The 15,022-nt window shown below is 42.8% G+C and overlaps 1 protein-coding gene across 2 annotated transcripts in view; it reads right to left on the bottom strand.

Annotated features, from left to right (window-relative positions):
- Nucleotides 1–3,467: 3,467 nt before the first annotated feature.
- The window catches only part of GUCY2C (guanylate cyclase 2C), a 98,576-nt gene continuing 87,021 nt past the window's right edge, over nucleotides 3,468–15,022 (bottom strand). For both annotated transcript variants that reach the window (XM_056523784.1, XM_056523785.1), the window contains 4 exons: nucleotides 13,614–13,712; nucleotides 12,985–13,079; nucleotides 6,561–6,637; nucleotides 3,468–3,854 (listed from right to left, as the gene is read on the bottom strand). In XM_056523784.1, coding sequence (XP_056379759.1) covers nucleotides 3,680–3,854; nucleotides 6,561–6,637; nucleotides 12,985–13,079; nucleotides 13,614–13,712 — 446 coding nt within the window. In that variant the 3' untranslated portion in view covers nucleotides 3,468–3,679. The remainder of the gene's footprint in view (nucleotides 3,855–6,560; nucleotides 6,638–12,984; nucleotides 13,080–13,613; nucleotides 13,713–15,022) is intronic.

The raw sequence follows: 15,022 nt of genomic DNA, 5'->3' as shown, positions 1-15,022 counted from the left end.
ATCTTTTTCAAGCAATTCTTACTTGTAATTTTTTAATTTTTTTTGCACAATTTTATTTTTAAGCAAGGTTTTAGCTTTATTAACACATTTTTTATGAGTCTTTTCAACCCTTTTTTTTTCTATCGTTTCAGTAATGATGGTGATTCCCAAAAAAAAGAAAGAAAAAATATATATATACTCATTTAATACATCTATCTATATGTGTCTCCCTCCTTCCTCAGGTCTGAGTTACAGTGTGTGGATACAGTACTTTATATATATATATATATATATATATACACACACATTTCCATGAATACATTAACCCACTAAACATTTGAAGTTTGCCGGGTCTGAATGCCATTGGAGGCTGAGTATATGACATCAACCTCCAGGGTCTGTTGGTGGTGTATAGGAATGAATGGGCTAGATCTATAACTTTGTGAGTTTTTGCACATTGTGGTCTATGGAGATCTTGCGGCAAACGAGGTAGAAAGCTAAACAGCAGGGTCCTGGTAGTAATGTGGATGGGAGACCCTGGTGTGGGTTCAATTCCTGGGTTGATATACAGTGTTGGGATTATACTTTAATTAGGATAGACATATATGGGTCAATTGATAGTTGAGAAATTGTTTGAACCTTGGGAACTAGGTCAATTGGATACCATAAATGGGCAGCTAGGTTAATTGAAACAGGAGGTAATGTGTGGTATCCAATTGACCTAGGGGGAGATTTATCAAAACCTGTTCAGAGGAAAATTTGCCCAGTTGCCCATAGCAACCAATCAGATCAGTTCTTTCATTTTGTAGAGGACTTGTTAAAAATGAAAGAAGAAATCTGATTGGTTGCTATGGGCAACTGGGCAACTTTTCCTCTGGACAGGTTTTGATAAATCTCCCCCCTAGTTCCCACAGTTCAAAAAATCATGTCTATCCTAATTAAAGTATAATCCCAACACTGTATATCAACCTGGGAATTGAACCTACACCAGGGTCTCCCACCCACGTTACTACTGCTGTTTAGCTTTCTACCCCATTTGCCGCAAGATCTCCATAGACCACAATGGGCAAAGAATCGCAATTTTATAGATCTAGCCCATTCATTCCTATACACCACCAATAGACCCTGGAGGCTGATATCATACTCAGCCTCCAATGGCATTCAGAGCCGTCAAACTTCAAATGTTGGGTTAATGTATTCATTGAAATATGTATACAGGGTGGGCCATTTATCTATTTATATAGATATACCTTAACAAAATGGGAATGGTTGGTGGTATTCACTTCCTGTTTGTGGCACATTAGTATATGTGAGGGGGGAATCTTTTCAAGATGGGTGGTGACCATGGTGGCCATTTTGAATCCAACTTTTGTTTTTTCAATAGGAAGAGGGTCATGTGACACATCAAACTTATTGGGGATTTCACAAGAAAAACACTGGTGGAAAGTGGATTGGTCGTCGTGGGCCAGTTGAATGGCCCCCAAGGTCTCCCGATCTGACCCCCTTAGACTTTTATCTTTGGGGTCATCTGAAGGCAATTGTCTATGCTGTGAAGATACGAGATGTGCAGCACCTGAAACTACGGATACTGGAAGCCTGTGCTAGCATTTCTCCTGCGGTGTTGCTATCAGTGTGTGAAGAGTGGGAGAAGAGGGTTGCATTGACAATCCAACACAATGGGCAGCACATTGAACACATTTTATAAGTGGTCAGAAACTTGTAAATAACTCATGAAAGAATAAAGTTACTTTAAAACCAAGCACATCATTGTTTTTCTTGTGAAATTCCCAATAAGTTTGATGTGTCACATGACCCTCTTCCTATTGAAAAAACAAAAGTTGGATTCAAAATGGCCGACTTGAAAATAGCCGCTATGGTCACCACCCGTCTTGAAAATTTTCCCCCCTCACATATACTAATGTGCCACAAACAGGAAGTTAATTTCACCAACCATTCCCATTTTATTAAGGTGTATCCATATAAATGGCCCACCCTGTATATAAAGTACTGTAATACACACACTGTAACTCAGACCTGAGGAAGTAGGGAGCCCCTCAGAAACGTGTAGTCCTACCAAGTATTGCCACTTTTTAAGATTTTCAATAAAAAGCAATTACGAATCTATACCCGACTTAAGGGGTTAATGTGTCCCAGCCGGCACGTCACTCACGCTGCAGCACGGCCTCGGTGAAGCTGGTGAGTTTCTCTGCCACTGCTTTGCGAGGTGACAGCTGGCTGGAGGGTCAATTTCTATTGGGGAATTTAAATTAGGGGGGCACAGAGTAATGTTGGGGGGCCATGACCCCTCTGGCCCCCCTTAGCAACACCCCTGCACATGAACATTTAGCTCAGCTCAGTGTTCAAGTGTTCTGAATGGAGAGATGAGGAGTAAGCCACTGCCAGTGACCGCTCTGACAGCAGCTTACCTCCCAGAGAACAAAATGCTTGAGCAGTTGAAATTCAACCTGCCTAAACCATCTCTCCTCCAATGCCATCTGTTGGGGAGAGTTGAGAGGCAACCATACACAATAGACAGCCAGTCTTAATGAAATTGGCAGGTCCACCCAACTTTTGTCTGTGTATGGGAGTCTTAAAGAGAAACTGACAGTTCCACCCACCAGCTCTCACGTCCTAGTGTCGTAAGAGTGAACAATCTGAATAAGGAAGCCGTGGGCAGGCCCTGAGCAAAGGTGCAGGTATAGACATAGGTAGGCAGGAGTCCCAGCAGAGGAAGGGACTGGCAGCTATAAGTTCCCTTCTCTCCTGATAGTTAGGGACACTGCAAATGTGAGCCTTAGCTATTAAATATTTATGACAAATCCTATGGATGTCTTACACTGAAATACCCCTTTATTACATTTAAAGGGGTACTCCGGCGCTAAGAAATCTTATCCCCTATCCAAAGGATAGGGGATAAGATGCCTGATCGCTGGGGACCCCCGTGATCTTGCACGCAGCACCCCAATAGAATCAGTCCCCAGAGCACATTCACTCCGGCAGAGTCCACGTAGAAACACCAGCTCTCCAATCCCCTATAATGTGCCCGGATCGGTGTCCAGCAAACACCAGCAACGAAAATGAAAGGCAGATGATCCAGCACTATTTCTATGCAGCTTTATTGGAAACACAGCACACAGGTAAAATCAGCCTGAACTCAGACGCGTTTCGAGCGCATGCGCTCTTTGTCGGTCACATTCACTCCGGGTCTGATTACTGGCGATCACGGGGCCGGAGCATTGTGACAGCTGTCACGCCCCCTCACATAGGCTTGCATTGAGGGGGCGGAGCGTGACGTCACACGGGGCCTTTGGATAGGGGATTAGATGTCTTAGCGCCGGAGTACCCCTTTAATCAAATATCATCTATATTTGTCTTATTGCTCTTCTGTTTAGATGCCCTTTTGTATAATGATGTATTACTCTACCTTAGGAACAATTTATTATTGTCAGCATTATAAAATGAAGACAAGATGAAGACTATTTTATTATTTTATTTCATAGTATATACTGAAGTGTATACATTTCTACATAATTAAGAAAGTCGACTATTTTCTCTTATCCTTATCATCTTTGGTATTTTGACACGTAAGTAAATTTGTATGGCTTTCACTAAGACTAAAGTGTCTACGTAAATGTTTTGCATTAGAACTCGCCATGTCACTTCAGCCTTTGTCCAGTGCAACGATTGGTAAATCCTTCTGTTACAGATGAGTGCTTGGTGGACCACTTGTGGCTATCTGTAGGTATTCCAATGTACCGCTTCTATAACTTGCCACACGGGTCAGTGGTCTATCCTTGTAGCCCTCTGCTTCTCTCGTATTCAGTGACCCCTGAATCATATCTGCAAAATCTGATTGTAGACGCTGTTGATTTTCCCTGTTTCATATATCAACAAAAATAATACATTTAACACGATTAATGAGTTAAGAGAATTTCTAACATTTTTGTACTATCTTATGACCATGAACATTCCCTGTGTGCACCACAATGCCGAGCTTAATATATGAACCATATATGGATTCCATTGAATTCAAATGAATTTGACTGTTTTCTGCATTGATGGTGACTGTGAAAAATTTTAAGGGGGTGCAGCAGTAAATAAGTGCTAAGGTTCAGATAAGTCCCAGAGATTGGTCCCGACCAATTACAAAGTGATGCTATGTCATAGCAATGTGCCATAACCTTATCATACTGAAATAACCCTTTAAAAGGGCATTCTGCCCACAGGTATCTTATCCCCTAGGGCAGGGGTACTCAACTGGCCACCAGTCACTCGGACCTCCGGCTGGATCTCCCCTCATTCATTTGTATGGGTGTCTTTAAGACATTGATACAAATGAATAGCCGTGGCTTGGAATGAGGGGAAAACTGTGTTCCCTGCCCGTCTGCCCGGTACTTCTCCTATGATGCAGGCAGCACAATTAGCACTACCTGCACCATCTGCTCTGGCCAAGCCTGACTAGAAGAGGCCACAGTAGAGGAGCAGCACTGGACCTGGAACGGAAGCCAAGCTCTCAGGTTCAAATTTGTGTTCCCCCACCTGTGACTTTCCAGTTGTTGTAGAACTACAGCTCCCATCATGACCTTCTGTCTGTGCATGATGGGAGTTGTAGTTTGCAACAGCAGGAGAGTCACAGTGGCAAAGTTCATGTAGGGGCACAGTGGCATAATTAATCCTGGGGGCACAGTGGCATAATTAAATCTGGGGGCACAGTGGCATCATTAATTTTGGGGGCATAGTGGCATCATTAATTCTGGGGGCACAGCAGCATCATTAATTCTGTGTGGCACAGTGACATCAAGAATTCTGGGGGCACAGTGGCATCATTAGTTTTGTGCAGCACAGTGACATTAATTCTGGGGGCACAGTGGCATCCTTAATTCTGGGTGCATAGTGGCATAATTAATTCTGGGGGCACAGTGGCATCATTAATTCTGGGGCACAGTGGCATCATTAATTCTGGGGCACAATGGCATCATTAATTCTTGGTGCACAGAGGTACAATTATTCGGTACAGGGCACAGTGTTTGTCGAAAATGTATTTGGGGGCATAGCCTGTGGCAGTAATATTGCAGGAGAATAGCGTGTGGCAATAATATTGCAGGAGCATAGTGTGTGACAGTAATATACCAGGGGCATAGTGTGTGGCAGTAATATACCAGGGGCCCAGTATGTGGCAGTATTATATTCAGGGGGTACAGTGTGTGGCAGTATTATATTCAGGGGGTACAGTGTGTGGCAGTATTATATTCAGGGGGTACAGTGTGTGGTAGTAATATACCAGGGGTACAGTGTGTGGCAGTTTTATATTCAGGGGCACAGTGTGCGGCAGTATTATATTCAGGGATACATGGGTAGATTTATCAAAACCTGTGCACAGGAAAAGTTTCCCCTAGCAACCAATCAGCTCGCTTCTTTCATTTTGTAGAGGCCTTGTTAAAAATGAAAGAAGAAATCTGATTGGTTGCCATGGGCAACTGGGTAACTTTTCCTCTGCACAGGTTTTGATAAATCTCCCCCACAGTGTGTGGCAGCATTCAGGTCATACATCCTCCACACTTCAGTTGTGAACCAGGCCTTAGCGTTCAGCTTGGACCTTCACCGCATGGCAGACCTGGATAAGTGGACCCTCACTAAAAATTGTTGAGTACCCATTCCCTAGGGGATAAGATGTCTGATCGCAGGGGGTCTCGCAGCTGGAACCCACCCACCACCACCACCACCACCACGATCTCCGTGCCACACCCGGGATTCTAAACAGAACAGTATGTTTAGAACGCTGGGTTTGGACAGCCAAAGACGTCACGCCACGTCTATAGACATGAATGGAGTGGGCATGGCATGACATAACGTCTCCAGCTGTGGAAACCCAGCATTCTAAACATACTGTTTAGATTACCGGGTGCTGCATGGAGATCGCGGGTGGGGGGTGAGGGAGGGGTACCATCAGCAAGACCCCTGTGATTAGACATCTTATCCCCTATCCTTTGGTTAGAGGATAGATGTCTGTGGAGTACCCCTTTAATTGTTAAAATTATGTAATATGATAAATAACATACTTTTCAAGGATATAAATTCTTCATTGTACTATCTATATTAAAAAATATAAAAAATAGTCCTGAAATCTTGCAGTTTTCATTCTGGCCACTAGGCAGCAGTATCCTCCTTATCATTACACTCTGGATTAAAATGGTGACAACAGTAGTGATACAGCAACCACCACCATTCCCATTCCACCCCCTCACTGTAGAATGACCTCTGCATAGGTCACAAAGCATGCCCAGACACTTTTCCCATACATGTCAAAGAGTCAGCTCCAGTCTACTGTTGCCCATGTCCATGGGGCTTGTGCTGTAAAGCATATCTCAAAATGCTGTTAAAAACTGCTCATAATAATGTCCAAAGAAAAATGAATACAATTGGAAAATAGAAACCAATTAGAAAGAAAAGGACATGTTTCTGGCTCTAATCAGTAAAAAAAAATAATCTAGGTGATACATTCACTTCAATTTCAAGCTCGATTTTGTGTTTAAAAAAAAAAAAGAGAAAAGAACAAAAACGTTTTTGTAAGAATAACTTACGCAGATGGTGGTATGGGGAGGTTGTACTCCTGATCCTTCTCTCCTGTAAGCCAGTATGTTGTTTCTGTACCCTTCCCCTAAAACAGACGTAGAGATCATAAGAAGCATTTTCAAAATAATATTATTTTATTCATTTTTATAGCTCCAACATATTACGCAGCACTATACAGAGATTGTCATCGCTTACATCAGTCCCTGTCCCTATTTGGTCTCACAATCTAAATTTTTAATTAATGTAAAAAAAATAGGTAAAAAAATTTTATGGTAAGTTTTAGACTCAATGGGGGACATGTATCAAAGATTTTACCCCTGTTTTGTGTGTATTTTTTTGTGCAAAATTTTGCGCAAGCGCTTGTTTTTTCCCATTTTTTTGCGCACGTTTTGGTAGAGCATGTCCTCCAGATGTGGCTGAATCAGGGTACCATGGAGTGACATCTATAGTACACATGGATTTATTACCTGCGTTCTTTTCCTTTGCACCAAAAATTTTGACGCAAGTGCGTCTTTTTCCCCATAAATATAAGCCAACTTTAACTGCACGTAGCGAAATCCTTTCTATTTCTGAAGGAAAGTTCTACTAAGGAACCACCAGAATGTTTTTACTTTCCTATCTCAATTCCTCATTTGGTTTGCTTTATATTTTTACTCCTTGGTTATTCCAAAGCACTTTTAAAATAATTTGCATATAGAATATTTGTTTCCAGTTCAGTTATTCATTAGATCACTTGTATATTGGTTTTGTTGTTTTATGATCCAACAATTTAATACATTTACATAGGAAATGTTTGACATCTTACTTATCATTGAATAAGTTCCCTCACATTAAAATAGCTTTGTAATCCACTTAACACTGTAGATCATTCTCCTTTTATTTTTAAAATTTATTGCTTTCCGTTATAGTTTTCCCCAGCGCCCGGTAAGATGGTGGCTATCACTGATAGCCAGCCATCTTACCATTTGACCATCTGGGCATGCTGGGAGTTGTAGTTTTGCAACATCTGGAGGGCCACAGTTTGGAGACCACTGTATAATGGTCTCCAATCTGTGCTCTTCCAGATGTTCCAAAATTACAAATCTCAGCATGCCCACTCTGTTGAGGCATGCTGGGAGTTGTAGTTCTGTAACATCTGGAAGACCACAGATTGGAGACCATTATACAGTGGTCTACAAACTGTGGACCTCCAGCTGTTGCAAAACTACAACTCCCAGCATGCCCAGACTGCCCAAGCATGCTGGGAGTTGTAGTTTGTCAACATCTGACCCTTCAGATATTGCCAAAATACAACTTCCAGCATGCCTGGCCATGCTGGGAATTATAGTTTTGCAACAGCTGGAGGCACACTAGTTGGGAAACATTGTTCGTTTCCTAACTCTTTTTCCCAACCCGTGTGCCTCCAGCTGTGCCTCCAAACTATAACGCCCAGCATGCACTGACAGACCATTCATGCTGGGAATTGAAGTTGTGCAACAGCTGGAGGCACACTGGTTTGGAAACACTAAGTTAAGTAAAAAACTTTCAAGTGTTTTGCAACCAGTGTGCCTTCAGCTGTTGCATAACTACAACCCTCAGCATGCACGGACAGCCAAAGGGCATGCTGGGAGTTGTAGCAGTATGCCTCCAGCTGTTGCATAACTACATGTTCCAGCATGTCCTTCTGCTGTCACTGCATGCTGAGATTTGACGTTTTTGCAACAGCTAAAGGCACACTGGTTGCGAAACACTGAGTCTGTTTCCGTGTTTCACAACCAGTGTGCCTCCAGCTGTTGCAAAACTACAACTCCCAGCATGCACGGACAGCCAAAGGGCATGCTCGGAGTTGTAGTTTTGCAACAGCTGGATGTTTCCCCCCCCCCCCCCCCCCCCCAATGTGAATGGACAGGGTACACTCACATGGGCGGAGGTTTACAGGGAGTGCTGCAAGATTGAGATGCAGCAAACTCGCTGTCAACCCCCGCCCATGTGACTGTACCCTAAAAACACTACACTACACTACACTTAAATAAAATAAGTAAAAAACACTATATATACACATATAGCTACACAGCCCCCCTTCCCCTCCCCAATAAATATGAACAACGTCTGGTACGGCACTGTTTCCAAAATGGAGCCTCCAGCTGTTGCAAAATAACAACTCCCAGTATTGCCGGACAGACATTGACTGTCCAGGCATGTTGGGAGTTTTGCCACAGCTGGAGGCACCCTGTTTGGGAAACACTGGCATAGAATACCCCTATGTCCACCCCTATGCAAAACCCTAATTTAGGCCTCAAATGCGCATGGCGCTCTCTCACTTCGGAGCCCTGTCGTATTTCAAGGCAACATTTTAGGGTCACATATGGGGTATCGCCGTACTCGGGAGAAATTGCCTTGCAGATTTTGGGGGACTTTTTCTCCTTTTACCCATTATGAAAAGGAACAGTTGGAGTCTACACCAGCATGTTAGTGTATAAAAATAAAATTATTTACACTGACATGCAGGTATTGCCGCATACTTTACATTTTCACAAGAGGTAAAAGGGAAAAAAGACCCCCATTTTTTGGGACACAATTTAGCCAGAGTACGGAGATACCACATATGTGGGCGCAAAGTGCTCTGCGGGCGCACAACAAAGCCCATAAGGTAGAGTGCACCATGTACATTTGAGGTGATTTGCACAGGGGGGTCACAGATGTTAAATGAAGAATAAGGACATTGGTATAATTGATGTGTTATAATTGGGTGCAAAAAGTGGTATTATTGTGAGATTAAAACTCTACATAATGAAGAAAAAAATTCTAAAACTAATAACGAGGACACACTTACTGTTTAGGTGCAGATACGCTGCAGACAAAGCTCCTACTAAATAGAGCTGCGGTGTAAATTTATGCTCTGAGGAGAATTCTAAATTTAAACGCAATTCAAGAAAGTAGCTGCACAAGAATGATAAATTTAACGCAGCTGCGCCAAATTTAGACAACAGGAAGAGGGGTAAAAAACTTCTATTATACACTGGAAATGATACATGTCCCCCAATGGACTCAATGTAGAAGATCTATCAAAACCTGTTTAGAGAAAAAGCACGGCCGCATTATCCATAGGTGCAATTGGTTCACCTGCACAGGGCACACTGACAGCTGTGCCATGGTTTTCTTTATATTATTACGTGCCCAATCTAGAGAGCAGCAGAGCAGAGAGCCATAAGCTCCCTTCCCAACTGCTTACTCTTGGCTTGTGTCCTACAAGAAGCTGAGAGTGCACAGCAGCATTATAATGTCATCACACTGCCATTTCCAGCACAGGAAAAAGAGGAACTAGGAGCTCCAGGGGAGTTAAGGTGAGTAACTTATTTTTTTCTGCACAGGGAGTACTGATAAGGATGGGGAAAGAGGGAGTGGTCTGTATATACCTAATGGAGGGGCAACCTACTTAATGGATGGGGATATTTACCCAATGGAGCGGCTATTTACCCAGTGATGGGGTGGCTACCTACCTAATGGGTAGGGCTTTTTAAGTAATGGAGGGGAGTTATTTACTTAAAGGGGTATTACAGGAAAAAAACATTTTTTATATATATCAACTGGCTCCAGAAAGTTAAACAGATTTGTAAATTACTTCTATTAAAAAATCTTAATCCTTTCAGTACTTATGAGTTTCTGAAGTTAAGGTTGTTCTTTTCTGTCTAAGTGCTCTCTGATGACACCTGTCTTGGGAAATGCCCAGTTTAGAAGAGGTTTGCTATGGGGATTTGCTTCTAAACTGGGCGGTTCCCGAGACACGTGTCATCAGAGAGGACTTAGACAGAAAAGAACAACTCAACTTCAGAAGCTCATAAGTACTAAAAGGATTAAGATTTTTTAATAGAAGTAATTTACAAATCTGTTTAACTTTCTGGAGCCAGTTGATCTATAAAAAAAAGTTTTTTCCTGGATAACCCCTTTAAAGAAAAACTGTCACTAAATTCCCCCCCGCACTAATCAGAGGTACTGGCTGGTACTGCGGGGGACGCTTATCAATATGCTGCCTACCATGCCCGGATCCGTCCAGCCGTTTACCCGTTATCTTCATTATTCCTGATATGCAAATGATCTTCTAACTAGCACAGGCGGGGTTACATGCCTCCATTTAGCACTGTGACATCAGCGCCGCTCGGCCGCAGCACCGCCCGGCTTGTGAATATTCATCCCCTCCCTCTCGTCTCCACTCTCTACAGGACTCCACTGCGCATATGCTGCTTACGGTGTACACCTGGAAGCACCCTCAGTGCAGTGGAGTCCTGTACAGAGCAGGGAGGAGAGGGAGAGGCAGAGGGAGCGGATGAATATTCATAAGCCGGGCGGTGCTGCGGACAAGCAGCGCTGACGTCATAGTGCCAGATGAGGGCATGTAACCCTTCCCGTGTCAGTTAGAAGATCATTTGCATATCAGGAAAAATGAAGATAACGGGCGAACAGCGGGATGGATCCGGGCATGATAGGCAGCATATTGATCAACGTCCCCCGCACTACCAGCCAGTACTTCTGGTTAGTGCGGGGGGAGTTTAGTGACAGTTTTCCTTTAAACGAGTGGCTAACTACAGTGGTCCCTCAACATATGATGGTAATTCGTTCCAAACGACCCATCGTTTGTCAAATCCATCGTATGTTGAGGGATTCGTGCAATGTAAAGTATAGGAAGTTATACTCACCTGTCCCCGCCGCTCCGGACCGCGTCCTCACCACTCCCGCTGCTCCAACGTCTTCTTCGGGATCCTCCGGCTTTTTCGGCATCTTCTCCGGTGTCCCGGCCTCGCTTTTTGGTGATGTTATTATGTTGCGTGCCGGGACGGCATGCGCACAACGTAATAACAGTGCCGGAAAGTGAGGCCCGGACACTGGAGAAGATGCAGAAAATGCCGGAGGATCGCGAAGTGGACCCGGAGCAGCGGGGATAGGTAAGTGAACCTGTCCGGGATGCTTAAACTGCTATCCGACAGCAGCTTAAGCATTTTGCGCAGTCGGATAGCAGTTAATGCGATGGCCCCGACTATGAGAGGCCATCGTATGTCGATTTGATCATATGTCGGGGCCATCGCATGTCGGGGGGTTACTGTACATAATAAATGGGCGCTTTTCACCTAACGAAGGGGCTATTTATCTAATGAAGGAACTATCTACCGAATGGATGGGGGGCTAGCTACCAAATGGATGGGGCTATTTACCTAATGGAGGTACCATTTACCTAATGAAGGGCATAGCTATTTGTATGGTGCTTCCTACCTAAAGGAGGGACTATCTACCTAATAGATGGGGCTACCTACCTTAAGAGGAGGCAGTCTACCTAATGGAGGGTAGTTATCCTATCTGTCTAATGGGAAAGTCTGCCTATAAACTAATGTGGAGACTGCCTACCTAGTGGGGGTGAATTTCGGAAAAAATTCAGTCGCAGTTCCATTATTTTTAAAGGGATTCTGCTGCATCGTGCACACAGTGGAATTTTCACAGTGGAAACATCTGCTGCGGAAATTCTTATTCAAACCTCTGCAGACAGAATATACATTGATTTTGCGGAATCTGCCTGGAAATGCTTTGCTGTCTATAGAGATGGCACATTTCAAGCAGTCCTAGTCCCAGCATGTTCTGCAAACACCCGCTGTCTGCAGACTGTCCGCCAAAAAACTTCTGGGCCAACATTCCACAAAAACATCTGCTGTGTTTACCACAGTTATCCAAACTGTGTCTGCAGCATTTAGTAGCAAATACAGCTAACAGATTCCCTTTAAAGGGTTACTCCGGTGGAAAACTTTTTTTTTTTTTAAATCAACTGGTGCCAGAAAGTTAAACATATTTGTAAATTACTTCTATTAAACAGTCTTAATCCTTCCAGTACTTATTAGCTACTGAATACTACAGAGGAAATTCTTTTCTTTTTGGAACACAGTTTTCTCTGCTGACATCAAGGCCACAGTGCTCTCTGCTGACATCTCTGTCCATTTTAGGAACTGTCCAGAGCAGCATATGTTTTCTATGGGGATTTTCTCCTACTCTGGACAGTTCTTAAAATGGACAGAGGTGTCAGCAGAGAGCACTGTGGTCATGAGTGCTCTGTGTTCCAAAAAGAAAATAATTTCCTCTGTAGTATTCAGCAGCTAATAAGTACTGGAAGGATTAAGATTTTTTTTATAGCAGTAATTTACAAATCTGTTTAACTTTCTGGCACCAGTTGATTAGAAAAAAAAAAAGTTTTCCACCGGAGTACCCCTTTAAGCTATTACTTTATCAAGTACTATAATATTACAATCCATGTCATGTTAATTTCTAAGAATTATAGTAGGTGTCTTAGTTTACTCCTGTGATTGATGGTGTTTTTTGTTATTAGCGGATTTCTCTACACTATTTCCTTCAGATGCTGCATTATTATACATACTTCCTATTTAAAGTGCATAATATCTTATAATATGTACTTACCTTGAGATAAGTTTCTCCTCTTACTTCATATTGAAATTTGCAGTCCGTCCTCTTCAGAATAGAAATGGTTGATTTACTTACATGTATTCGTAAAGCTGTTTGAAGAAATATTGTATATCAATGCAGGATGAATAAATATTTACAGGGGTTGTGTGAGCATTATTAATATTTTAACTTGCTGCTGAGGCTGCTTAGAAAATAAAGATGTATACTTACCAGTTCTGCTCTCCTACAGCTCACGGTTTCCCAATTGTTCCTTTTCAAAACCTCTGCTGACGTGCTATGTAGACAGGAAATTCCCGCTCATCATCATGTACTGTCTATGCTGAACAGGTATTTCCTATCTGCACGGCACGTTAACAGGCGTTTTGAAGAAGAGTGCTGAAGCAAACACTGGGCAGTCAGGAAACCGGGAGCTGCAGGAAAACGGGACGGGTAAGTACGGTATACATTTTTGTTATTTTCTTTGCAGCCCTAGCAGCATGTTACACCATAAATAACACCTGAACAACTCCTTTAATTTGTTTCTTAATTGTGCTTTATGACACATTCAGATGATGAAAATTTTTTTGTAAGTATTCTGCACTGGAAATCTTGCAAAATCTCTGCAAATTTTGAAGGATTCTTACGCAATCCTGTAGACTCCATCCGTGAAGCTGTATTAACAGTGTCCCCAAAAAGGCAGTATCTTGGCATTTTAATTCCAACCACACCAGCCGCACATGGTCCTGTTTAAAACAAGCAATAGATCAAATAAGTGACATGACATCTATCCTATTTTTATTTTTCAGGTGGAAAAGTGGAATTATCTTTCAAAAAGGAATCATTTCATTCAAACTTCATCACCAGAAATTGTCACACATGCACTCATTCTCCATTAGTGGCTACTGGAAAAAAGTAAAAGTTTATCCAACATTTATCCGAGGTAATATAAATAAAATTAAGTGTAGGGTCACACCTAGCACATCCACAGCAGCTTATGCACTGCAGAATTAGGCAAGTAGAATATAAGCTGCAGGAAATCCACTGTGGATGTGCTACATTTGCCCCCCCCCCCCCCCCCTACCCTAAATTTGAAGAAAAAAAAAACAACTATACTTAACTAGCCTTGGTCCACTGCAGCTCCTAATCACCTTCATCCGGTCCCCTGATCACCTTCATCCGGTCCCCTGACCTTCTGTCTTCTTCCTGCTTCTGAAATGAGTGCTCGTGGCAATACCTGCTGGCTTAGGCTGGGTTCACACCACGTTTTTCAAATACGGTAACCGTATACGGTTTTCCGCAAAAAAACGTATACGACCGTATCCGAAACCGTATGCATAGAGAATGCATTGTAAACCGTATTCCAAATGTTGTGTACGGTTGCATCCGTTTTGCCTCGGATACGGTTTTGCCGATTTTTCAACCGTAGGCAAAAACGCTGTCGACCACGTTTTTGCCTCCGGTTGGAAAACCGTATACGAACCATATGCGGTTCTTTTAACATTGTTGTCTATGAGAACCGTACACAGAATTTCAGAATACAGTTGCACAAGGTTTTTCTAATCCGTTTTTGGAGTTGACACATGCGCAGAAGGAATTTCAATAGAACAATAGTAACTTTATTAAATTGCTGGAAAACTAATTCCAACAAAATAGCAAAACCGTTGGCAAAAACTGATGCAAACGGATAGAACCGTACGGGGAAAAACCGTATACGTTTTAATTTGGAGTCATACGGTTGTATACAGTTGCGTACGGTTTTTGCCATACGTTTTTTTAGCGGAAAACCGCATACGGTAACCGTATTTCAAAAACGTGGTGTGAACCCAGCCTTAGCAGCAGTGGGAGAGAAGGGACACCGCTGTGTCTGGTAAATGGCTGAGGTGGCAGATCCTGCTTCAAGCAAGAAGATAAGGGGACCGAATGGAGCCCAAGGGTAGCTGCAGGGGACCAACATGGGAATCAGTGGTGAATAAGTATAGGTTCGTTTTCTATTTTCTCCAGACCCCTGCAGGATATAAAGTTTTGCAAAATACCAGATAACCCCTTTAAGTGA

The sequence above is a fragment of the Hyla sarda genome, chromosome 6, assembly GCF_029499605.1.
Source record: "Hyla sarda isolate aHylSar1 chromosome 6, aHylSar1.hap1, whole genome shotgun sequence".
NCBI lineage: Eukaryota > Metazoa > Chordata > Amphibia > Anura > Hylidae > Hyla > Hyla sarda.
The sequence above is the reverse complement of the archived record's forward strand: the minus strand, read 5'-3'. Positions and strand labels throughout refer to the sequence as shown.